The sequence below is a fragment of the Petaurus breviceps genome, unplaced genomic scaffold (assembly GCF_028583685.1).
Source record: "Petaurus breviceps papuanus isolate PSGF00001 unplaced genomic scaffold, PetGlider_PUasm1.0 90808, whole genome shotgun sequence".
NCBI classification, from domain to species: domain Eukaryota; kingdom Metazoa; phylum Chordata; class Mammalia; order Diprotodontia; family Petauridae; genus Petaurus; species Petaurus breviceps.
This window is the reverse complement of record NW_027187349.1, coordinates 11,089,581-11,117,413: the sequence shown is the minus strand read 5'-3', so window position 1 is coordinate 11,117,413 and position 27,833 is coordinate 11,089,581. Positions and strand designations below refer to the sequence as shown.

Here is a 27,833-nt window from a genome sequence, read left to right as displayed (position 1 = left end):
TATATATGTTGTCTCACTTGATTTTATGATTCTCTAAGTATAAATGACTTCCATGAAGGAATGTACTGATAAATATTTAACAACTAGCTCTCAGGGGGTAGGGAAATGTTCACATGAGACACTTTTAAGTTTAATCTGCATCATTACCATTTTCTCCTCACTTCATTAGGTCTAGACAATCAATAAAGCAATAAATTGAACTCTGATTGATAGCATTTGCCTGTTTCTGGGTTGGAAATGCTCACAATGAAAATGTAATAGTCAGGGCAATTGGAGCTGGCTCCAGCATTCCACTGCTTTCATGCATTCTTCAACCCAAACTGAACATGACATTCAACTGATCAAAGTAATGGGATTATTTAATCATTTGTCCTATGTATTAGCCATTACGTGGCACCAAATTCTCTTTTAACAGGCATAATTTCTGGTGATATCCACATCTTTATCAGGGGAGATTATTGAGTGACACCCAAATTGAAGGTTATGGCTTCAGGATGTGCAAACACTCCCCAGTGTCCATATTTCTCTTTTTAATGAAGTAAGAATAATGAACCAACAGTGGAAATCACATTTCCATCCCTACAATGATGGGTTTTGAGACAAAGAGAGAAAAGTAGTTTGTATCAGAGAGGCCTATAGGGAAGCGTAGTCCTTGACTTGAGATTGTTTGGAGTTGAAAACAATGTCGGGAAGTAATTCTTAGTTTCTTGAGTACCGGGACAAGCGGGGTGTAGAAGAGTGAAGAGGAAACAAGGAAAGACTTCCTTACCGGACACACTAGCCTTTTCTATATATACAAAACAGCTTACATGGAAGCTTTAAATTTATCTACTTAAAAAGAACTGTGGAGATGCAGCATTAACCACAATTAAACTTAGCAATAAACAACAAACCGAAGGCAAGATTTGTCCTACATTTTCCTAATCTATATCCATCTCTCACCTCAAATGTAAAAGATACAATCAATCCAAGGCATGTGGCTACTAAGCACATTTGAAGTTATTGGATTGGGGGGAGGGGTTGCATTTTTTACATGCCCCGCCTCCCTTCCACCTCACTTCCTGTCCCTCCCTGCCTTTATACTGTGATTATCATAAAAAAATTTTCATATATCATAACATTGATTCACCTACAGATTCCCCTGGTGTTCCTCCAAGTGCCAATGCTCACAATCTTTTTAGAGGATTCAGTTTTGTGGCTTCCAGCCTGGTCCAAGAACCTGCGCAACAAGATCTACACAAAGTCACGGTCCATCCAATTGTGCAGGTAACGTCCATTATGACTGCTTCATTTGTATTCAATGAATCTTAGTGAATGAGTCCCTCAGTGGTCCATTTCACACTATCCACTTGTGAGGGTAGTATCCATAATGACTATACTCTACTTGTGTTCAATGAGACCCAGTAAATGCGACCCTCAAAGGTGCTCACACTAGGTGTGGGTGAATGAGCAAATATTCAAGACCAATTAAAAGAAGACATTTGACCTCCCAAAGTAGCACCATTTTACCTAGATTTCCATCATTTGCTGTAATGAGAGGAGGAGGAAAATTCAATTCAAATCCATTTAACAAAGAGAATATTGCCCCGAAGTTCCTTGGACTGCCTCAGGACTTAGACTAATTTGGGGGGACTCATATATGAGGTAGTGTTAACAATCTTTCAAACACAGTGACAGAAGCAAATATATGCTGTTTACAGTTTTAGCAGCACCAGGCCTCAGGATCATGACTCTAAATAGCATAACATAGGAAAATTTTTGCAGACTGACTCCAGGAAACAAAAAATCCCCAGGAAAATGGATACAGCAGCTTCCCTTTCCACTTTAAATGGGATAAACCCTTTTTCCCCAGCCTTTCCAAACCCCTAAAAAACACTGATAAATAAAAAGAAACTCATTCTTAGCAAAAGTCTGGGATACATAAATAGATCAGATTCTTCCATATCATGGAAGCATTGCTTTCCATTGAAGGAAACATCCCAAGTTTTATTTTTCCTCTTCACTAGGAAAGGTCTCTCAAGGGAGAACTGGGGACAGACAGATTGCAGGGATGTGAGAATCCACAAGGCTCAGCACTATGACAGCTTCACTTCTGCAGCCACAGAGCCCACTCAGGCATGAGTCAGATATGGTACCCATCTTTGAGGGACTTAGAGTCTAAAGGCAGCAAGAGATAAGGGGAAGGGAACTACATAGGGTGTGCACCACCAAGTAAGACAAAGAACAGAAGGGCTCCAGATGTTTTAAGGGTTTTGATTTTTTGCATCAACTTGAAATTCTAACTGCAGAACAGTCTGTTTGACAGTCACTGAGATTAACTGATAGATTTCTTTAAAATATGTATTTGTGTATGTAGATATCATAGCTCAAGCAATACAGTTTTTTAAGAAGTTGCGGCTTTCTAAAGGTACATTCAGACAAGCCCAGAAAGGAAACCACAACATTCAAGAGAGTTCACCCTGTTGCAGCAGCTCTGATACATGTCTAAATCAATCTCAGCAGAGTTATCTTTCCCCAGAAGCTGTGAGAAGTAAGAGGCCTCACACAAAAGCAGCCAGTCACCCAAGACTCAGAGGACTAGATTTGGCTCCAACATAGGCTGTGTTAGTTGGCAGTGGAGGGCAGGAGTTAAGAAGTTCTCTTTTTCCTATGAGCCACCCCAAGTCTAAGGATCACTAGTCCTGAGATTTGGGCTCTTCTGTGAGAAATTGATAGCTCAGCCTAGCCACATTCTTGCTTTACTAGGACCCAACCTGGGAGAAAGTCCTTGCAGACCAGGAAAGCACCCCATGTGCCAATTGTTCGATCATACAGTGCAGGGATGGCCTTGAATATGATTTTCTGGAAATTAAGATTCAATTTTTATAAGTAGCTTTCCACATCATAAGCTTAACCACATCAAAACAAGATAAAGTTATGAATAGTTAGAAACCAAATTAAGGATGTCTTCAAAGAGTGTTTGCACTAGAGAAGAGAGCTCTGTATCAAGAGATTAGAGTCCCTTGAAATTATATTCTTGTTATGTAAAATGTCCACTTGATATATTTGAATATTTCCATTACACACTTTATACAATAGCACAATAAAATGTGATCTGGAAGTTATGGACTCCATTTCCATTCAGGTATTTCTAATCAGATGTTCACTCTAAGCATCAATATCATAGACCTCGCACTGTATGATGACAATGATGATAGCTAACATTTATGTAGTATCTGAAAGTTTGCAAAGAACGTTACAGATATTTTGTTTCATCTTTACAGCAACTCTGAAAAGTGGGTGCTACTATAATACTCATTTTATAGATGAGGAAATTGAGTTAAACAGAGATTAAGCAACTTTCCTGGACTCATACAAGCTAGTGTTTGAAGCAGGATTTGAATTCAGTTCTTCCAAACTCCAGCTTCATTCTCTATCCATTCAACCACCTAGCTGTATATATACATGTATGTGTTCCTTTTTCAGAGTTCTTATTATCTCATCCTTCTGAGGAAAATGTAACCAATAGAGGCACCATGGCATAATAGAAAGGGAATTAAGCTGGGAGTCAAGAGACCTGGGTGTTAGTGAATCCTTGAATTGTGGACTATTCTGCCCACAAACTCAGACAGCAAGCTTTCTTCTCCTTCGTACTTAGTTTTCTTAAGTTAAAGACCTTTATTTTAAAAGGCCAAGGTCACCTGCTGCATCCTGGGCCATCATTAGTCATCATGACTCTTATCCTGCCACTGGACTCAACTCTAAAGGAGGAAGTGAGGCTGATGACCTTGTACAGCTCTGCCTCACTTAAATCCAATTCATGGACAAATCAAAACATGATGTCATTATCCTTATGATGTCATTGATCCTTTTCAAGAATGAAATACCAACAACAGTCCTAAGTTGTCACGGACCCCCCCCAAAAAATCATCACTTGGTAGTTAACTTTTGTGATTCTCTGCCCCCTTTTTCTGAAATTCTGTCAGTTTCACCATAGAGTCAGAATGGAATTCACAAAGATCGTTTTCTATTTGGGGTCATTTAATGAATTGCTATGGGGTGTGAAGGGATGGCTTAATGGCCAATATGATTACCTTTGTATAACTTTGGCTTGACTTAGACAACAGGTCCCTATTCTATTACTATGCCTAGAAACATGCCTTTCTAGTACAAAAAGACCTTCCATAGCTTATGCTCCATTGCCATACCTTTAAATAATCCAGTTCCATGAAGAGACATCACTGTAAGACTTGGGTGCTTTCTTATTCAATGAGTCTAGAATTTCCACTTTATTTTCATGAAAGTTAATTCTAACACTTCCTTCTTTTATTGTTCTCATTTCACAGCAGTTACATGGGAACAATATTCACTTTACAGATGGCTATGAGATCAAGGAGGACATAGGAGTAGGCTCATACTCGGTGTGCAAGAGATGTGTGCATAAAGCTACTGATACCGAGTATGCTGTGAAGGTAAGAAACTCTCCACCAAGGGATGTTGGGATTGAGCAAAAAATGCATGTGCCAACTGCTCTTTTGTTGTATCAGCATCTCCTGTTGACACATTTGCAAAATGAGCTTAAATTCTATTTGCATTTAGTCTTTCCCTACCAACTTCACAGGGTTGTCATCAGCAGAGCATTTTCAAAACTATAACTTGCTGTGGAGATGTAATGTGATCTATTATTTTTGTTATACTGAGAAACACCAACCCTCATTTTCATACAGATCAACTTATTTGAATTAAGGTTATTGCCAAATACTGTGCAGTGTACTGTGTTCTGCTGTTTGTTAGCCATTTATTAGACTTTTTAGTCATACTCACACATACAGGCGACACTCACTATCAGTGGGCTCGTATCAGTCTCCAAGTATATGTCAAATTGCTTGCCTTCTCAATGAGGAGGGAAGGAGAGAATTTGGAACTCAAACGTTATTGTATATTTATGAAGTTGGTACAGTAGGAAGGGCAGAGTGGAAGGGAAAGGAAAGGAAATAACCATTTATTAAATACCTACATTTTTTCTGGGCTCTGTGCTAAGCATTTTACAAATATTATCTCATTTGATTCTCACCGTGGCCTTTGAGGTAGACTTTATTATCATCTCCCTTTAATAGTTGAGGAAACTGAAAGGGAGGTTAAATATCTCATATCTGAGGCTGAATTTGAATTCAGGTCTTCCTTACTCCTGGTCCAATTCTCTGTCCTCTATGCCACCTCTATACTGAGTCTGGAGCCAAAAGGCTGGATTTGGGTTTTAGTTCTTCTACTTTTTCCTTTGGTTACTTTAAGCAAATTATTTTACCTCACTGGTCTCAGTTTCTGTAGTTGTAAAATAGGAATTGACATGATAATCTGAACTCCCTTCCATTTCTGAACCTATGAAACTTTACATCTTTTTATGTAGTGGAATCAATGTGTAGAAAGATAAATAAAATTTAAAGTACATAAAATGCTATACATACATGTATATATATATATAACATGTATACATGAAATATATATACATGTGTGTATACATATATACTTGTTATGCACACAAGGATGAGAGATGGCATGGCATTGTGGACAAAAGCCTTAGGGTCAAGAATACCTGGGTTAAAATCCTACCTCTAAGACATACTACTTGTATATGACCACATACAAATCAATTAACTACTCAGTGCCTCAAGCAACTTTTTAAGACTAAAAGTTACATAGTAGTTGCCACTGTCTTTTGGTAGAGAGAATTCCCTCCACCAATTAAATCATAGGTATGGACAAAAAAATAAGCACCACACACATATATTTTATACACATGCTCATATCTACCTACAACTGAGGAGCCAGGAAGACCTGGTTTGAGCCCTGCCTTTGACACATACTTCATGTGTGACCCATGGTCATTCACTTAACCTCTCAGGGCAACCATGCAATAGGTAAGTGACATTCTGTATCAACATTGTCTGCAAAAGCCCAAAGAGTCCAGAAGCTGACTACACCCTGTCATGCTTCAAAAAAAAGTATTTTTTCTAAACCCTCACTGATAGCTCAATTTTGGGGGCAATGGATTCATGATACTTGGTGTTAGCCTTAGTAAAAGTTACTAAATTGAAGAATTGTTGTTTGGATACGTGAGATACTCATTTAAGAAGTTATTCTTTGGTAAAATTCAAGATAACTCTTGTTTTGCTGTACATAGATAGGTTATTATTTTTATATGTTGAAGTTTAAACTTCCCCTTGCTCCCCCCAAAAAAACCCAAGAAATGTATTTTTAGCTCTGGATATGTAGAATGCATAATTCTGGCTAGATGTGAAATGCAGTAATCTTGATGAGTAGCTTAAAACCAATTCTTTATCATTACTCTCTAATTCATTAGATGGTAATTTAAGATATTTGGGTAATGAAGGGAAAAACCACAACTGTCATGTAAGTCTTCTGATGTTTTGCTATAGATTTTTATAATACTTGACACTATGTTGGTTCCTGCAAAGAGCATTTTAGCAGAAAGTGGCACCTTTCCCATGAATAGTAATAGTAGCCATAGTAAAAAAGGAGTATATTCTCTCTATTATTAATTGGCTTCTTTTTTCCTTTTTTTTTTAAATTATGTCTTTTAAAAAAACATGCAAATGATAACTGCTGAGAAATAGTTTCCAATTCAGGGACCTCAGAACTAAATCTCATAGCCATTTATTGAAGACAAGGATCTATATAATACCTTTGAAAGAAGGCAAATCCTAAAGCAGTGAGCAAGCTCATTGGAGACACCCACCCTGCATTCCTCCCACTATTGAAACATGTAGCTATGTCAGGAAAGACACAAGCCAGAGACACAAGCCCTGTTGATTTAATTTGGACCAGGAGTTTATGGCTTCTTGCCCCATTCATCTTGATTTTCTCAATCAATAAAGAATGTGTTTAAATGGAGGAAAATATAAATTTGTGAGTTCAGCTGCTAGATTTATAAGTGATGCTGGTCTGAAATCTTGAACGTATTAGGAAAGGTTAAAGGAGGGAGATGTTCAGTGATTTAAGGGACGGGAGTAAATTGGTTTCTTTGCAGTGACTGTGAGTATTACTGTAGTGTCAGGATGTCCACCAGGAGAGTTCCCAGCAAAGGAAAGCTGGTCAAGTTATTACATAACTGCCTATCCAGCATTATCATAGGCAGGTATGGGAGTGAATGTGACAAGTCTGGGGTGATTGGAATAGAGAGTTAGAAAACAGAACGAGGACCTAAATATGCAGCAGTTGGGCACATTGTCCCTCTAGAATGTGCAGGAGATGCCTAGAGCTGAGGTTGGTCATTTTTCCTGAGTCCTCTGAGGGTATTCTTGTTACTTGAGCAGAAATTATCTTTTTTTTTTAAACTAACCAGGTTTACATCCAAAAATAGATGCCTGGTATTTAAAATGGAACCCTAGATGTCTTCACCATGAAGCTTTTCCCAATTTCCCTGTCCCCCAGGTTTTTAATACTCCTCCCAAAACTTATTTTTTACTCATTTTCTCATGAACAGTTTATGCTTATAGTATATAGAGATTTCTTCCTATACAGTATATAGGCTCTATCTATATTGAATATATGCTTATCTCACCTTTTGGAATGTAAGCTCCTTGGGGGCAAGAGGACTGTTTCCCTTTTGTCTTTGTATCTTTAGTGCCTAACACAGTAACTTGCATATAGTAGTTTAATAAATGTTGATTGATTCACTAATTGATACTACTACTTTTGGGCTAATCAGTTAATAATGGTTGTATCCAAAACAAAGTCCCTACTGGTGAAGGTATTATGTCATCTGTTTTTCACAAGTGTACTTATGTGGGTACTGCTGAATGGAGACACCGTCTGAATCCAGTAGAGCATTAATTTCATAGGTTCCCAAAGACCTGGTTGGAATCATCCTCCATAATGTTGATTTGGGGGCATGAAACAGATGGATTTAGAAAGGATTTCTAAATTGAGATCTAGGGACTTGGTAATTATTTTTACTTCAGTTAGCAATGGTAAAAGAACGTCCAGTCCCTTCCCTATCCTCCCATTTCTTTATTTAAAGCCTTGTAGCTTACTGAGCAAAAATGAGTTAGGGGGTATTAGCCATTACTAGCCACTCCCTTTCAGAAATCACAGTGGATCATAAGTCACTGTCTTCACGATTCTTGAATTAATGAAGTATCCATAAGAGAAACTATGTTCAAAGACCAGAGATTGTTTCAGTAAGAAATAGATCTTACTGAACTACTGAAACATTCCCTTTCTAACCTAAAGCTTTTTCAGAGGCACCTTACAAAGCAAGAAGGGAGATGAAGATATTGGAATGAATAACACTCAATTTGGTGCCACATTTATCTGAGGATTGATGCTTGCCTTTGGCTTTAAAGATGAAATAGCTGCCAGGAGTGTTATGGTCAAGTGTTCATTATTCAGGATGAGTTTCTTAGTTATATCAATTGCATCAATAGACTAAAGACCCGTGACTCTTTTTAGCATTTAATATGTCTAAAGCATTGAATATTTATGATCACTGGGTGATTAATCCTTATAACATCTTCAGGAGCTAACTTGGTGACTAGTCAATATTTTTATTTTATTGATGTATGGTAAGCAGAGGAACAGTGTTAAATTACTTTCTAAGATGACACAATCAACCAAACAAAAATGTGTAAGTACTTACTATGTGCCTAGCACTGTGCTAAGTGCTAAGAATACAGAGATAAAGATTAAGTAGTCTCTACCCTAAAGGAGCTATCATTCTTCCAAAAGAAAACAATATATGCATATATTCAAAATGATATGAAGCAAATACAAATATTTCAGATATAACAAAATACATAATACACATGTAATGTATATAGGTAGGTAGGTTTCATTAATTGAGTATATAGGGTAGGTAGGGTTAAAACTCTACTTCCAATTTGAAACATCTCTACCTAAAATGGTACCTCTATCAGTGAAGATCTACAATGGTTCTTGAATTTATACACTTAGAAAGTTATCTGGGGGCTATGAAAGGTGAAGGGCAAATAGGTGATGAAGCTGATAGAGTGTCGGACTTGGAGTCAGGAAGACTCATCTTTCTGAGTTTAAAGCTGGCCTCCTGACACTTGTGTGTCCCTGGGCAAGTCATTTAACCTTTTTTGCCTCAGTTTTCTCATCTGTAAAATGAACTGGAGAAGGAAGTGGAAAACCACTGTAGTATTTTTGCCAAGAAAACCCCAAATGGGCTTACAAAGTCAGACACACCTGAAACAACTCAACAGCAAAAAATGAGAGGTTAAGTGAAATCATAAATCTAGACAACTTTTTAAAAAACCAACAAAGTAGCAGTAGTATTAACTATGATTATGATTAGAAAAAGTTTAGACATGGGAAATTGAATGGGGTATCAAATGCCTTGTCAAAGAGAACCAGTATGAATTTGTAGTGTAACCAAATATACTAAGGGCTGCCATGCCAGTCTGTTCAGTATGCCTTTCAGGTACTAGAGGTGAGCCAAGGAACATACCAGTACTCTAACAGATCCTCCTGCCAGGCAGCATAGGGTTCATACAAAAGCGTGTTCTGTTTGACCATTCAGTTTTTCCTGGCTTCCAGGTCTCCCACACCATGGGATAGATATGTAGTGGCAAGTATGTCCAGTGCTTTCATCAACCTTGAGATACGTAAGTCCACTTGGCAAAAATGATCCTTAACTAGGTGGTATAAATGTGAGCACACTCTTTATATGTGATAAGCAACTTGAGTCAGACCAAAGAAACCAATCCATTTGGAAGGTGAGAAAATTGACCAATAGAAATCAAGTAATCATGACAGGAGAATCAAATACTAAAAATGGACATTTCTAGGTAAACTGAGGCTCATAATTCAAAGGTGAAAAACTGTAATGTCCTATTAACATAGACCTTCCCAGCTATGCTGGCTAGATCTCCTGGATAGCTATGGTGACATTTTAACACATCAAAAACACATTCCCAAATGATGTAGATAGCTTATTTTAAATAGATTGTATATTGTATTATCATACACAGATCCTAAAATAAATGAGAACAACTTTAGAATAGTAATACCTAGGCGATGTCCCTTGGAATTGCCCCCAAAACAAAGGGAATCTGCCCCCCCAAATTGCACTTTGAAAATTAGATTGGCTTTAGAGGGTCACAATGGAATTGCCCTTTACCCAACCCTCATTGCCTTCCCTATCCTAACTCCAAGTTTGGCTCTATATGATTAACCTCTTCCATATAGCCTAAAATATAAAGTCTAAGTGAAACAAATCTTATTTTCATTCAAAACCTGCTTTTTATCGATTGTCAGGAACATATTATTTGAATAGATGCAACTTATTCTATATGTCACAGTGAATAGAGCACCAGGCCTGGAGTCAGGAAGACTCATCATCCTGAGTTGTATCTGTCCTCAGATACTTACTAGCTGTGTGACCCTGGGCAAGTCGTATAACTCTCTTTGCCTTGTTTCCCCATCTGTCAAATGAACTGGATAAGGAAATGGCAAACCACCCCAGTATCTTTGCCAAGAAAAATCCCAAATGGGGTCACAAAGAGTCAGACGTGACTAAAATGATTCACCAACAACAACAATCCTACTCTAGGGCCAGGAACAATTTCATTAAGATATAACAGCCCATTAGTCTAATACAGAAATCTAATTCAAATGTTATTTATATAAGTAATTTCATATGACTTATGAAAGGGAAGTAAATTTTACAGTAAATTAAAATAGTATGGCACATTACTCTATAGTCTCAAACTAAGCAATAATGTCAGTAAATGTAAATGTATAATGTAAAATAATGCAAGAATAAAGTTAATTCTTGAGATCCGAAGGTGATAAGAATTGCTTTTGATGAAAAAGTGGAAAGAGACCAAGTTGCAAAAAAAAAAAAAAAAGGGTAAAATCATTACCCCCTTAAAGATGTAGAAAACTCTCCTGTACAAGATTTTACTATTGGGGAAATTCTGAGATAGCTAGAGCTGCATTTTTTAAGCAGTTCCATTTTACATAAAAACAAAATTCCTTGGTGAGCGATAGCTGATGTACTATAACCAAAGTTCAGAGTAGGCTCTCCAACATCTCACCTTCTCTCAAATGATCTCTAATTGGAAACTGGGGGTGGGGAAGAGACTCTGACAAAAATCTGCAGCACCTAAAGTTAATTTATCAAGGAACTCTTTATCCCTATGTCTTTATCCTTTATCTTATACCTCTGTCCCTATACGAGAGTACAAAAAGGGGAAGAGAATAAGCATTTATCTAGCACCTACTATGTACCAGGAACTGTGCTAAGCACTTTTCACAAATATTAACTCATTCAATCATCACAACAACCCTGTGAGGCAGGTGCTATTATTATCTCCATTTTATAGTTGAAGAAACTAAGGCAAACAGAGGTTAAGGGACTTGCCCAGGGTCACAATGCTAGTAAGTGTCTGAGACCAGATTTGAAATCAAGTCTTCCTGGGTGCAGACCCAGTGTTCTATCCACTGTGCCATCTCACTGTCTCAATACACCTGAAGAAGCAAAGGCAAAACAAGTAATGTACCTAGCAACCTGTGGAGATGAGAACAGAAACATCCCATTTTAAGTATAATTGAACCTCATCTGCTGACTAGATTTTGCAGCAGCTGTATAGTCACACAGAGCAGATAGAAAATCAAGGCAAAACTGTAAATCTAGACTTCTAGAACATAATTTTATGTGGCCATTAGGAATAAAATTTGAGAATCCCCTTTGTTTTATCATGTAAAAATAGATATTTTAATATAATTATAAAAATGTGTGTTTTACTTTCAAATGTAAAAGTAAAATAATACTACTTTCATAGTTATTTGCTTCAAAGTCATCAGAACAAAACCCAACTTTAAAAAAAAAGCAAATCCAATGACCAATGAAAGGCTGCAAGTTCCATTTTGGAAGTAGCTTCCTGAAAATTCCATTGAAACAAATGCCCAAACCAAATGAGCTCCATTGTATTGATGGAGACCTCTGTGAAATTTGAACTCAGGGAGACTACAATTACTTCATCCTGAAAGCTAGGGTTAAGCCACTGAGCTAGAGATGTGATCTTCCCAACATGAGATTTTAGCATTACGTGTGGTATTAACCAGGCCAGCCTAATTGGAATTCAAGAGAGAGCCTTGTACCACTAGATCAGATTCAGCAATGGCCAGACCTGAAATCATGTGCTGTTCTGCTGTCAGTGTTTTAAGAATCTAAAAATAAGATATTTTTAAGCACAGGAAAAATGCTAAGCAAAGAGAAAAAAGGATGTGAAGATTGGGAGGTAGATCTGTAGAGGAAGTTAAATTAACAATCTGGGGAATAACAGAATCAGCCGGAGACATGATCACAGACTAAAAATACCTTCACACTCTCAGTACAAATACAGGGAATTATTCACAGCCTCTGCAGATAGGACAGGGAGCAACGGCTTCAAGATTTGTTTTTTTAACAAAAGGGGGCAAATGTAAGCTAAAAAGCATGGAAGTGTTCTGGCAGTGATTTTGAATGTGAAACAGACTACTCAGGAAAGGGGTGTGGAAGCAAACTTTTCTACATATAGTAAAAGTCAGGGAAGACAGGAAAAGTATAGTTATTAATCCTTTGTGACAAAGCAGTGGATCTTGTTCGTCTGAATACTTTCTAGTTCTACAAAATAGAGCATTGAATAAAATGAATTACGACATGAATGATTCTCCTGAAACATTAATTGTTAAGTTACATTGCCAAATACCTTCTCTTGGGAAGGCATGCAAGTTTAGTGGGTGTTTAAAATTCCTCAAAGAAGCCAGTAAGGAAGGCTGACTTCCTTTGGACTCCTTATCAGATAATGAGCCCACTGATAGGCAATTTCCTTTTTGGTAACCTACAATTACAAATTAATTTAACCTTGGTTATAAATTTTATAGGAAAAAAATATCATAGTTAATTTCTTCCTTGGGGCAGATTCTTAGCATTAAAAAATTAAGTTATTTGTCTGAAAAAAAATTAATAAGGGAGTTACTTTTTACTCTCATATATAAGTATATTGAGGAGCTTAGAAAAGTAATTTAAAGAAAACAAGATTAGGGGACCTTATTCCTTCAAATCAGAAATATTTCTGTGTCTTTACTTATGCTCTGTTCTTTTTATGTGTTATGTCCATATGTACTTTATAAATGAAGTACTTTTTTGTGTATACCTCTCATTTGACAAATGTACTCCCTATTAGAATTATTACTATTATTGTTATAGTATATGAGAGTTAATGCCCATATTTTTATACACTCTCAAACATAGACATGGGTATGTGGAATCTTAAAAGGAATAGCAAGCTGTGCATAATAGCTTTGCAGTTTCATGTGCAATCATGTCTTTTTTTATTCTACTATATTATGGAAATGTTTGTTTTGTTTCATAAGTTAATTTATTTCACAAATTAAAATTTAATTTAATTTAAAAAGAAATTTTAAAAATAAAAATAAAGAGGACTCAGAGGTCAAGTCTAACACATCCCAGAAGCAGGAATCCTGTCTACAATATCTGAGTCATATTTATCTAGCCTTTTCTTGAAGACCTTCAATAAAGAAGAACTCATTACCTCCCCCAAAAAGTCCATTCCTCTTTGTAATTGCTCTAATTGCTTTTTTTCTTCTTTTTTTTTTTTTGGAGGGGGTGGAAGCAAGGTAATTGGGGTTAAGTGACTTGCCCAAGGTCACACAGCTAGTGTTAAATATCTGATGTTAGATTTGAACTCGGGTCCTCTCCATTCCAGGGTCGGTTCTCTATTCACTGTGCCACCTAGTTGCCCCTTTTTTTTCCTCTTTTATTTTTTCCAAACACTAGAACACAAATACAGAATAGAGAAAAGAAACAAAAATATCTCATAAACTTAATTATTGGGACTTAAATACAAATTAAGAAAGGTGTGGAAGCATGTCATGTGTATAATAGAACATGAGAAGAATTAAAATATGTAACAATAAATTTTCATTTCAAGAAAACCTGTATGATAAATACTACACGTTGTGTTGAGAGGTGTTCATTTTTGCTTCCTTGTAAGTTTTCTTTTGTTCTCTGTTGTGCATTTTTTTACTTTGTCCTTTTTTTTCTCCCTCCCCCCCCCACCTCCAGAAGGCTGCAATTAAGTGTGGATATATTTCTCTACAGCTATAGATATATACATATATACATACATATATAAACATATACTTTCCCAAACAAATTCTATTTCTGACCTTTGTTTATATGTTTGTGTACATCTCTTGTTTCCTATCCCTCCTGCTTCCTCTACTTTACTTCTACCCCCTACCTTGCCTCCTATTACTTGCCTTCCTCCCTCCAAGGATCCTTCCCCTATCCTCTCATTCTCACAAATCTAAACAACATTCTGTAGCCCCTTTTACCTATTCCATTAGCCTCCCCTCTAAAGATTCCTCCCCTGTCCTCTTCCCCCTCCCTTACCATTTTATTTCTTCTGAATTTAGAAGACTTTTATACTCTTCTAAATATATATGTACACACACACACACACACACACATGCATATTGTTCCCTCTTAATACCATTCAGTGTCTTCCCCTTTCTAATTTCTTTGACTTCATCATCATGGTCACCCTCCACTAGATACTCTCCAGTTTTTCAATGTCCTTCCTAAAACATAATTCTCCTAATTCTCCAGAGTGGTCTGACCAAGCACTGCCTAGGCATTTTGATTGATTGTTCAGGACAGACAACAGCAGGATTCTGCTTCCATTGGTGTAGCCACAAAGCATTCCCTTTTTTTTTTCTTTTTGTACGCTCTGTCATACTGTTGACTCCTATTGAGGTAGCTTCTATAAAACCTCCATGTCTCTTTTTTTTTTAACAAAATGTGTTGCCTATCATCCTATAACTATAAAGCTGATTTTCTGAACCCAAGTGTAGGACTATTCATTTGTCCTTTCAAACTGTGTTTTATTAAATTCATATAGGTTTTCCCATCCCAGCAAAATCTTTTTAGATTCCAGTTGTCATCAGTCTCTCCTAATTTTATGTGTGAGACAAAATAGGACCAAGGACAGAGCCCTGTGATACTTCAGTAGAGATATTTATCCACATTGGTATTGATTTGTGAATTCACACACTTTGGTTCAAGTCATAAATCCAGTTCCAAATCCAACTAATTATACTATTACCCAATACACATTTTTCTATCCTGTCCACAAAGGTATCCTGAGAAACTTTCTTAATTCCTGTAATGAAATGTCATGGTTACAAATTTTGCCTATCAAGTAATATCCAAAAAAGAAGGAAACTAAATTAATCTGGAATTATTTGTTCTTACTGAAAGAATATAAACTCCTTTGAGAGTGGGAACTATTTTCCTTTTATCTTTGTATCCCCAGCATGAAGCACAGGGTCTTACACAGAGCAAACACTTGATAAATCTATGTTGGATGAATGAATAGACAATAAGCTCCTTAGGGGAACAAACCATGTCTCATATTTCTTTATATTTCTCTCAACATTTAGCATAACACCCTGTAAAAAGTAAACACTCAGTAATCTTTAGTTGACTGACCATGAACCCAAGAGATGATCTGCATTGAGAAAAAATTATAATCTTCCCAGGCTCTTCTGCTGACACAATTCATCCTATTTCCCCATTGGATTTTTCATTAATCATTACAATTTTTTTTTGTTCCTCTTGTTTTTGTTTAAAAAGGTTTAAGTATGCCAGGGATGAGTCATGTATGATGATCGGCTCTTTCTATAAGGAAGTCCAACTTCCAGAATGCCTCAGCCCACTTCTGGACCTTTTTTTTCAATAGCATATTTTCATGGGGTGATTGGAAATGTTTTAGTCTAGTTTCAATTCCAGGTTCACATGTAAATAAAAGGAGGTTATGAGTGTTGAGTAAGGGCATAATTTTTCACACTTAATTATAGTGATAAATTTATCCAATGAATCCCTATGATCTTAAGCTTTCCCTAGAAGGAGCTCAAATTTACAATCATACAATATCATTTTAAGTAATGTTATCATCTCTGCACTCATTTTCATACAACTTTGCCAACCCCTTCCCCCCCAAAAGGAATGAAACTAAGGCAGATGCTTGACATGAATAGGACTTATTTTTAGAAGAAAAGCCAATTGGAAAGGAAATTTAAATTTTTCTAGCAGGGAAGAACTCTGAAGTTCTTCCACTGTGTCACTTGTTTAAATTAATTTCAAAGAAGGTGTCTGTTCAATTTTAAAAAATTGTTGCATGCCCCACTATACCTCTTTTCAAATGTGGTATTTATCTTTTTGACAAGAAGCAGCATCTTCCTTAGACCTGGTGTGAATAACTACTTTAAAGTTATGAATGATTATTAATGCATCATGGAGCTGATTCTATCTCCTCCTTTTTAAGCCCTTCAAACCCCAAAAATAGCACAATGCAGAGAAGGTGGGAAGGTATAGCCATACCAGAGGGATGATTTGAACATAGTAAAGTGTGGTGTTTGTAGCTTTCCCATTCTTAGTCCCTTTCCTAACCTTAGTAAAGAAATTTTGCCCTTCCTGTCAGATAGCTATCTTTCTTAGGATTACTCCCCATTTCTTCTCATCCTCTCATCAGGACCTGGTCTCTGAAAGGATTCATGGTTCTAAGGGGCAATTAACTGATAACAGCTAAAACCATTACTCCTAAGACAATTTGCGTTTAATCAGGGGTCAAAGTCCTTAACTAATGAGGGCAAATCTTAGGCATTATACAATGAGTGGGTAAGAAGGGTATTTGTGATTCAGTGGGCCTCCCTGCAATTCCTAAAAGTGGCTGCCTACTACATTTAAATGTAAGATCATTTTTCTCTTTTCTTACTTTGTACTTAAATTTTAGTATTTTGTCTCTTTTTTTTTTCTTTTCTTATTTTATATTCAAGGTTTTTTTTTAATATAAAACTAATTCAGATCATGCAGACAGTAAATGAGAAAGTGGTTGTATACCCATGAGGACAGATTCTTTGTATCCCCATGACACTAAGCCCGATACTTGACACATAGTAGAGACTTAATAGATAAGTACAAAGTTCATTAGACAATTCAATGGTACAGTAGACTACCATCCTAACCACTACCTGTGATCAAGTCAAAATGGAGATAACCCAGGACTCTGAACTTGAGAGCCCTGGCACTTGCAGGGTCCCCCAGAATAGTAACCCTGCTTCCAGCCTGTCCTCAGTAGCCATTACTGAGGGAAGTAACCCCGATGATCTGCCATTCTCACCATCAACACAGACCATTGACTAGCATCCATCAATGAGGAGAAAAGCCCAAGAGCTCCATGAATAGCCATGCCTCCAAGAATACTGGGCTTGCTTCTAACCTATCCATCATCCCAGAGGGCGACCCCCATGGAGAAAGGGCCTTTCATACCCACTAAATGCCAGCAGATTCCTACCTAATCCAACCTAGGTAAAGCAATGAGTCTCCCTGAGAGAGACAGGAAACATAATGTACATGTTGATTCAAATCACTGCCATCATCTTCTTGGCCACCACCTCTCCTCAGACTTCAATGGAGACAGCCCAGGACACTGAGATCAGGAGTTCCAAGAATAGCAATACCACTCAGATCCCAAGCCTGACTTCCAGCCTGGTCCCCACTTCCATCGTTAGGAGAAACCTCCTGTGGAAATGTTGACCTAATGATTGTTTCTGCTGCTTCTGCAGCTCTTACCTCTACCAGCCAAAGCTACTGAAGACCTAGCAAAGAAAGTTCTTGCCATGAAAGTCCTTGAAACTGCCAGACGGCTCAATTCTGAAATGGATATGGCTTTATCAGTGCAAATAAAATTAATGAAGATGCACTATGATTTGATCTGCAACCTAAGGACCCCTGCATTTTCCATCTGACTTGCAGCTAAAGTAGTCTATGTGTTGGCTTCCCCCATTAGAATGAGAGTTCCTTGGAAGCAAGCCTGCTTTGCTTTTATATTTCTATCCCAGTGCTTATGAGAGTGCTTGGAACATAGGAAACACTTAGTGAATGTATTTTTATCATTCAATCAATCATTCATTCCTCATAGTAACCAGAGAGAGGGAAATCCATTGTAAGTAGTTTTGTGTTCATCAAGGTGTTCGCTTAAAATTCTAAGAAATTTTGAGCATGTACCTCTGAATTTTTACCTATTCGTGCAAAATAGCTACTATTTGTAACTTTTTTTTTTTTGGTTTTTGGAGGTCAGTTGGGGTTAAGTGACTTGCCCAAGGTCACACCGCTAGTTTTTATGTTAAGCATCTGAAGCCAGATTTGAACTCAGGTCCTCCTGACTCCAGGGCCGGTGCTCTATTCATTGTGCCACCTAGCCGCCCCTATTTGTAACTCTTTAGGGGTGATATTATTGTATCCATGTTGCAATATCATTCATTAATATCTTCTAAGGAAGAGATTGCCAATTATAGTTAGAAACTACACTCAGGACAGACATCACACACACACACACACACACACATCACCTGCCTTAGGGTGTGAGTGATTGATAGGTAACGCCCATTCTGATCCCTGTTTCTACAGAGCCAATAACAGCCCCCAAAGAGGAAAGGCAGGTAATCAATCACCTCCCTGATTGGTAATGTCTATTGTTTGTGTTAATGGAGCATCAGGATGGAAAAGGAGAACTTCATTGTGGAATATCTATGCTGTTTCCTCTGAAAATGTCTCCTTGGAGTTTGTTATTCAATAAAGCTTATGAAAGCTGCAGTACTCAGAGCATCCTTACAGCTTACTTCACCTTGAAAGGAATACAACAGCAGTTCCAGTAAATTGAGCCCACAGAGGACAGATCTATTTATAGTGAATCTTGTGGCTCAGTTCCTTGTTTTTCCAAAACAACACAGGTTAAACCCATGCTTATGGGCTAAGCAGCACACTAACACAGAAGAAATCTTCATTCAGTAACCAGGAAAGGTATTCATCCCTCTTTATTAACTCTCACTTCCACTTCGTGTAAAAAAAAAAATTGTTTCTGAAAGAAACTAGCCCTGAAGACATAGCAATTGTCACTTCCTGACACAATTCAAGTATAAACATTAGGGACAAAAATTAGGAAAAAAATTCATATTAGGTGCTGTCAGTATATGTGTCTTTATTGAAGTTAAATGTGACTGTGACCTTGGGCAAATTGCTTCCTTTCTCTAGGCTTCACTTTAATAATCTGAAAAATAATGAAACATTTGGACATGATCATCTCTAAAGTCCCTCCTGGCTCTGAGTATGAGGAACCTGTGAATTACAAGATTTTAGTTGTAATCTTACCCAGATCATTTTTATTTTCATTATAATCAAAGCCTGATACAAAGAAGGTAAGACTTCCTCCTCTCTGCCTCTAGCCTGCCACAACCTGCCCCAGAATTGATCCAAAGATCATCATAATCCTTGGCACAAATCCCAAAGGTGCAGTGTGGGGCTATGTGCATTCCATTTGGTACTTTGAGGAGGCAGCATGGTGTAGTCAGAAGAGCATTGTCCTGGGAGCCAGGAGTGCTGGGTTCCAGTCTTGGATCTTCTGCCAACTAGCTGTGTGACTATGGCCAAGTAACTTAATTTCTATGGATATCAGTAAACTAGACAAACTCTTAAGATTCCTTCTACCTCCAATAGCATGTATTGAATCTAGGATACTAGGGTCTTCAAAAAGTGGCAAGCAAAAAGCTTGCTTAATCCCTGCTCTCTAATGCAAGCTACAATATTCTTCATTTATAGGGAGCCACAGAGAAACTAAATCCTCATGAAATGAAGGGATTTGTTCAAAGACCAAAGCTTCCTAGCATATGCTTTAGTTCTCTAGTCACTAAAAATAGCTTACATTTCCCCTCTGTGAGAAATCAGGTAGATTTTGAAAACTAAGCCTAGAGGATGAAAATTCAGTTTTTAAGATTCCTGTTAACAGCTTTGTCTTTTCAGATCTTACACTGATAGAGATGGGCATTCTGTTCTTCACTGACTATGTGACCTTGGGCTAGTCTTATTCCTTTTTGTACATAACAGATGTCCAACAGATGTCCTTCAAATTATAACTCAAGGCAGATGTTTAGAGAACGAACTATGAAGATAATTTAGTCTCTAAATGACTTGGGCATATTTTTAGTCATTTCAAGCACGTCCAACTCTTTGTGACCCCATGTGGGATTTTCTTGACAAAGATAGAGTAGTTTGCATTTCCTGCTGCAGCTCATTTTATAGATGAAGAAACTGAGGCAAACAGAGTTAAGTGACCTGCGCAGGGTCACACAGTTAATAAGTATCTGAGGCCAACTTGAACTTGGGAAGATGAATCTTCCTGACTCCAGGCCTAGAACTCTCCACTGTACCACTTAGCTGCTCTTGGGACATATACATCACAGTTTATATAGCAACTGAGTTTCTACAGTGTTGAAATATGTTTCAGATCACCCCCATAGCACTTTTTAATCATGTTGTTGTTTCCCTAGTTAATCTTTGTTATTTAGATTGCATGCCCTCTTGTTGGCATTATTTAATAATAATGTTGAAAATGCGAAGCATTGTGCATTAGGCATAAATACTAGTCTAGAAGCTAGAAATACTAGGATCGTGTCTTGCCTCAAACATTTAACCCTGACCAAATGTTCTGTTCAGCTCTCCAAGACTATAAATTACAATGGAAGTCCTAACCTGAATTGGTTGGGAGAATTCTTGATTTCTGAGTTCACTCTATTGTTGAAATCCCAGTTTCAGTTCTTCTACTCTGCCTAATACTCAAAAATATAGCTTTCTGTGGCTTTTGACCTTAACCAGTGAGGTCAATGAGGAACGTTTGTATCTCAGGATTCAGGACTAGACCTGGGATTTTATGTGTATAGGCCATTCCCAGTTGAAGAGGTCATGGCCCTCATGACATTAGAGAGGTGGCCAGCACACAAAGAAGTGACTTCCTAGAGTCACACAGCCAGTGTGGGTGAGAAGTGGGTTTGAAACCAGTTCTTCTTGACTCTGAGGCTACCTTTCTTTGCCCATACACCAAGCTGCCTCCCAGATACCTTCCCTGGCTAGAACTTAAATCAAGGCCATGGCAGTAAGAGCAGTGAATCCTAACCACTAGACCAGTGGTTCTCCAACATTTTGCTTTTAAGATCCCTTTACACCCTTAAAAATTATTGACGACTTCCCAAAGAACTTGTGTTTATGTGGGCTATAGTTATCATTATTTACTATATTAGGAATTAAAACATCTTAGTATCTTTATAAAAATAGTTCTGACCTCACGGGCTTCTAAAAAGTGTCTCAGAGATCCCCAGGAGTCTCCAGATCATATTTTGAGAACTTCTGCAATAGAATACCAGAGAAATTAGAGATTAAGCACCTTTTGGCTACATTCATAACAACATCATTTTGGGAGACCTAGAGGAAGGTCCCTAGCACATTTGGAAAGCCCTTTCTTGAAGAAGAATCACTGAGAAGGCTTGGCTGGGTTATTCTCTATAGTATAGGGTAGAAGTTAATACCAAAGTTGATAAAATCCATTTTAACCAGTGTATAGGGGCAGCATTAGTAGATAAAGAACCAGCCTCAGAGTCTGGAAGACATGGGTAATAGTAACGATAAAAACAATAGCTAGCATTTCTATGGTGCTTACTGTGTGCTTGGTACTGTACTAAGCTTACACTTTACAATCATCATCTCATTTGATGCTCACAACAGCTCTGGATGGTTGGTTGTATCCCCATTTTACAGAGGAAGAAACTGAGGCAAACAAAGGTTAAATGACTTGCCCAGGGTCACACAGGTAATAAGTCTCTGAGGCTGGATTTGAACTTAGATCTAGGTAGCACATAGGAGTCCTTTAAAGAGCCATCCTCAGAGGAAGATCAGAGTTCAAATCCTGTGTCTGACACATATTGGCTATGGGACTTTGGGCAACACTCTAGTTGTAGGACAGGTACAAAATAGCACTTCCAGAAGGAATTCCCTCTTAGAAAATCCCCTATCCCAATGTACTAACCCTAACCCTAACCCTAAATGCGTGCTCTAACCCTAGTACAAAAAAAAAATTAAGGGAACTATCATTTTGTAGCAGCAAGCACCCCAAGCGTCCTCAGGGTTTGCTGCCAATACAGGTTCTTAGATCTGCTTTGTTAAAGAAAAGCAACTCAAAATGGGTTAACAAGCTTACTTTAATCAGTCAGACATATATCATTTACCTTGTTCAGGGGAAAAGGTCAGCACCCCGAACTTCAAAGTACATAGACAGAATTATCAAGACAGAAACAGATCTAGTAGACAGATTTCAAACTGTCCAACCATTACATCCATACCCGGTCAACATCTGGGTTTCAACATCTGGGTTTTTTCAAAGCCGGGGGGCTCAGGACAACGGCTTCCCAGAATCCATATCAAATCACAGAACACTTCTCAAAGTGAGCCCCAAAACAAAGCTACACATCAGGGCTTATATAGCCTTCTCCTGGCTCAGAGAATGTAACAACCTTTTGGACCCACTGGCCAATCAAAAAGTATCTACTGAAAAACAAGCCTCCCACTCCAGGCTCCAGGTGCACTTTAGCCTAGGGGCAGGGAAGATCTTTAAATTTGCATTTCCATTACACATTTGTATGTTATAATCAGATAGTCTCTTGATTGGTTTTCAGGTTTAGTTCTTTTACTGGCACAATAAATATGAATGAACTTAATTCATCACACAGTAGTACCTAGGAACAGGCTAAGATCGAACCTCATGAGATAATAAAAGAATATGCTTCTAATCCTTTCTCTTTTTCAGCGTAACACGTTGTCTTAGAAGTTATTATAAACAGACTCAATGTCTTCACTAAAATAATAATAACTTATATTTTTGTAGAATTTTTTTAACCTACAGATTGTTAGTCTACAATACAGAACAAATATCTACAACCCTATGAGGTAGCTATCACATGTGTATCATTTATCCTCATTTCACAAGATGAGGATAATAATAAACAAAGACTCAGAAAACTTAAGTGACTGTCATCCCTGGTCATTCACTGTTAAGTGTCAGGGCTAAGATTTGAACTTGTATCTCCTGACTCCCTCTTTCCACTCAGTAGGCTGGAAAGTGGCACGTGTGCACATAGAGAGAGACAGAGACAGAGAGAGATATCTTAGAAAACCAGAGGCTCATTTTCATTGTTTAGAAGTTTATGTCATTTTGGACTCATTCAGTCACAACATGCATGCACTGTCAGATTTTGACAGTAAGCTCCAGGTATTTAAATAGGGATTAAGCTCTTCATCTGTTAAACCATGTGGAATTAGGGGTAGAGGAGGGGTGGAGGAGATGTGGGAGAGGGGATTGTTAAGGGACCTTAAAGAAGAGAAGCCAACACAATTGTACCAACTAAGCATTAGGCCTTAAACACCTTCCTGGACTTCCTGGGTTCAAATGCCAGCTAAACCTTTATTCAGCTAAAGAATCCAAATTAAATGCTATTCAATACATTTTCCAGTGTTTAAGGTCATTTGAGAAATTCCACAATGAATATTCTATCATATTATTAACACTAAATAAATTTTCATTTTAACTAGGCTGTTAAATAAATTTAACTTTCCAGTTAAATAGAGCTCATAGGGAATGCTAAGCTAGGTTGCTTCATTGCAGTCATATTTAAAATTGGACCGTTCTGCCTCCTCACTTTTGAACACCAGCAGCAGGTTATGATCTTTGGGTTATACACATATGTTGGACCCCACAAAAGCAGGGGCATAGTTAAGATGCCTCCGCCAGCGCCTTTTTGCGAACACTTCTAGACTCAGACATTAGGCACAATAGTCGACTTGTGCCGGCAGATGGCCCATTGCAAGTTGGCAGCTGTGGGGTGGCTGGCCCTGAATTGTAATTCTGAAATTGGAGTAAGACTTGGAGGATTTTAGTCATGCTTCCCTTGGTATTAGAAATCTTTTTGTTTCTCATTAGTCTGGGGAACAAGCCATCTGAGGCACAAAAGGGCTACCATCTACCCCTCTCCACAATCATACCCTTGAACTTCCAATCTTCATTACCCTTCTTACTCTCTGCTGAAAACAAAGCAGACAGTTTCCTACTCCCTGAAAACAGTATCCAACCTTTGAATGTTTTCCATTAGTCTTTTGTTTGGGATTTTTTTTTTTGCTTGGGGGGAGGAGTCCACAGGGATCTAGACTTGAGATTGACTTGAGATTTCTTTGGTATAGGAACTGCCTAGGAAGAAAATGCAAGTGAGTGCCTACTCTATTTTACAGTCTTAGAGAGTTGTTTAGAGTGTGTGTGGACTTGCTAGGATCATACAGCCAGGAGTTCCTGATTCTGAGGCCATTTTACTAGTCATTGTTCAGTGTTGCCTGTTTTTAGGGGGCAGTGGATAGAGTACCTTGCCTGGAGTCAGGAAGACCTGAGTTCAAATTTGACCCCAGATACTTACCAACTGTGTAATCCTGAGCAAGTCACTTAGCCCTCTTTGCCTCAGTTTCCCCACCTGTAAAATGAGCTGGAGAAGGAAATGGCAAACGACTCCAGTATCCTTGCCAAGAAAACCCCAAATTGTGTCATGAAGAGGCAGACATAACCAAAAACTGACTGAACAACAAAAACGTATTTTTAAAGGGTTTTACTACCAGGCCCTCTACCACAGTGCTACACCAATGCTTCATCCCAGCATGGAGCTCGCCCTGGTTTTTTGAAAGCTACACAAACTTTGGCAGGTTTGCATTTGCAAACATTAGAGGGGAAAATAAAATCTACCAGACTGCCAAAGGAGTCAGTGATACAAAAAAGATTAAGAACCACTTCCCTTGAAGTAATAGGAAACCACTGAAGACTTTGAAAGTCCAGACACCCTATGTACAAAGTAGGCTTTCCTGTATCTCCAATTCTCTACTCCCCCATAAGTCTTTTTTTCTTGGCACTCAGCTAACTTAATAGTTGCCTCCTACACCCTAAAGACTGAAGCTATTAACCTAGAAAAGAGGGGCAGCATTGTCTTTGCCTTCCACCCCCTACATGAAAAGAACCCTTTCCAGGGAGATGCTGGTTAAATATTTAACAACCAGATCTCTAGTGGAGAAATGTACCCAAGACATACTTCTAAGTTTAATCTGCATTGAATTTTCTCCATCACTTTCTTAATTGATTGAGAAAACAATAAATCAAGTCCTGATTTAGAACATTTACTGATTTCCATGATATAAATGCTCACATTGAAAATTCAGCAGTCAACCCTTAGAAGCCAGAATAAACTGAGTCCAGCACACCACTGAACTTTCCCATATTACCACCAAAGACTTATCACTCTAGACTTCGACCTTCCTGTTTTGATGGTGATGGTTATGTGGTTATGTACCCTGCCCTCATGGAGATTCCAAAGACTTTAGCCTTTGAAACTTTCTTCCCCTTCCACCTTCTTTGTTCCAAGTATTCTACCTGAAACAAATTGGATAACCATCAATTAATCCTCCTCTTAGTGGCAAAGTTGACAATTTTCTTACTTTGGACCAAACCCAGAGCTCCTTCTTCTCTAAAAAGCCATATGGTCCTGGCACTGCACAGTCTAGATTAGTATACTTTCTGTGAGCTCCAAGACTTCCTCGTTTCCTGACTGGGTACCCGTATCTAGAATGGTCTTATTCAAACCCTAATCTTTGCTGTTTACCCCTACACTACTACCACCACCACTATACTCCTGTGTCCCAGGGACAGTTTCCAAATCATTTTTGGTGTGACACAGATCCTAAGGTCATAGACTTTGAACTACAAGAGATCCTTAGAAATCATCTTGTCTAAGTGTCTCAATTATAGCTCAGGAACCTGAGACTTAAAAGGCAAAGTGATTTTCTCAGGGTCTCACAGGTAGTACACAGCAGAGTTTGGATTTGAATCCTCAGATTTCAAAGACCCTAGCCTTTGAGAAGCTTTCTTCCACCATCTCTATTCCAATATTCAACCTGAAACAAATTTGATAGCCCTTAATGGTAAAGTTCCTCTGACTCCAATTTCAGTATTCTTTATCCTAGAACTTGCTGCCTCTCTTTAAAATAGAGTAGACAGTTCTACATACCTTCTCCTGGCCCTGCTGCTGCCTCTTTCCATCTCCCTATATTTAGTGTGCTAAGTCTTTATTCTGCCTCACCACCATCCCTTGGGAAAGATTTTACTCTAGAATCTAGGCTTACAGTTAGAAAAATTATTCGAACCCATAGTAAATAATTTCAGAATAATCACTCCTCCCAAAAAAAGTAGGATCTGGTACCACAGCATCTTCCTTATTATGTGAAAAATGTCAAGTACAAACATTGGTGCAAAACAGTCACTAAAAGGTGTCTGAGAAATAGCAGCAGGTAGTGTTTTCTTTATACCTGCCATCTCTTTGTTTTGTTTTTTGCTTTTTGGAGGGCATTTGGGGTTAAGTGACTTGCCCAAGGTCACACGGCTAGTTTTTTTGTGTCTGCTAAGTATCTGAGGCCAGATTTGAACTCAGGTCCTCCTGACTCCAGGGCCAGTGCTCTATTCACTGCACCACCTAGCCGCCCCATACCTACCATCTCTTAAAGAGAATCTTGCAAATGTGTGCAACTCACTGTGTAAAATAAAACCCTATACACATCTGATAGTTTGTCCTAAGTGCCAAAGTTCAGATGCCTTGGTGACTCAACAGAAATGTACAAGCCAGAATCTGCTTTCCTATATCTTGATTGTAATCTCTACACTAATAGATTTCAAATTTTACTTCCCTTGAAAAGCTCTTAAGACATCTTTGGTTTAAGACTCTCCTTTTTTGATGAACTCAATAAATTGATAGACAAGCTGTTAGAACTCAAAAAGTATTCTATTTGTAGTATATAAAATGCAGATACTGTTACTTAGTGGTCTTGACATTCGTTAACCCATCATTTGTAGCAGATTTCCTAGATCACAACTTCCTCAAGCCTTCTGTGACCACTCCTTTCTTTAGCATTATCTCAAAATTAGGTCCTGATTTTTTTTCATTCATTTTGTGAGAATTGGGACAAAGGAAAAGAGAAGAAAATTTGTAGGCAATTTGAAGTGTGATTTGATTAGCGGGAACACTAGCTCATATGAGTTTGGGGAAAGGAAAAAAAGATTTCAAGTCAATTTATGAAATTTTTTCTAGCAGACAACAGTCGGTGATACGGGAGTTGAAACAAGAAGATGACTTTTTTTGGTACTGGATATGTATAAACAGATTGCTTATTGTCTGTTTGCTCCATTTGTTCCAGATAATTGACAAGAGTAAAAGAGACCCCTCAGAAGAAATTGAAATTCTCTTACGATATGGACAGCATCCAAATATCATCACCCTGAAGGATGTAAGTAGCCTCAGCACACATAAAATGTTGCTACTCTTTCTACTGCTAGTCTTTGTTTCATCAGTGGGAAAGAAGTTGTTTTGTGTTTCTGCATAAAACTCCAAGGATTTATAATGCACTGCTCTCTCTGAAAAATAGGCTAAGCTTCACCTGCATCCCATCATCCACCCTACAGTATCATGTGTCCTTGATTCACTGAACTCTATAGAGTAGCTGGACCAGATGCTCACATCATCATTTTTGATCACCATCCCTCTTCCCATCCTGTAATTCATATACAAAAAAGGAAACTATCTCTTTGTGAATTGTCAATTATATATAATTTTCTTATCATCCTAGTTTGTAGCTTTGACTTGAAGACAGAAGTAATAGACCAGGAAGTGTATCAAAAAACAAGACATAGGAGTTTTATTTCTTAATTCCTTCATTATTAAGTCTGTTTCTATTTCTTTGTCTGTAAAAGGGGTTCATACTAGGTGACCTCCTAGAAGTCACTGATATTTCTCCCAAGGTGTCCTGTGGCTAGTTTTCTTTGCTGCCTGTGGCCCAGGGA

At 38.0% G+C, this 27,833-nt stretch overlaps 1 protein-coding gene across 1 annotated transcript in view; it reads left to right on the top strand.

Moving 5' to 3' along the window:
• Window positions 1-27,833, top strand: part of RPS6KA2 (ribosomal protein S6 kinase A2) — a 308,664-nt gene that overhangs the window by 257,665 nt on the left and 23,166 nt on the right. The window contains exons 13-15 of the mRNA XM_069070411.1: window positions 1,136-1,266; window positions 4,326-4,451; window positions 27,191-27,280. Coding sequence (XP_068926512.1) covers window positions 1,136-1,266; window positions 4,326-4,451; window positions 27,191-27,280 — 347 coding nt within the window. The remainder of the gene's footprint in view (window positions 1-1,135; window positions 1,267-4,325; window positions 4,452-27,190; window positions 27,281-27,833) is intronic.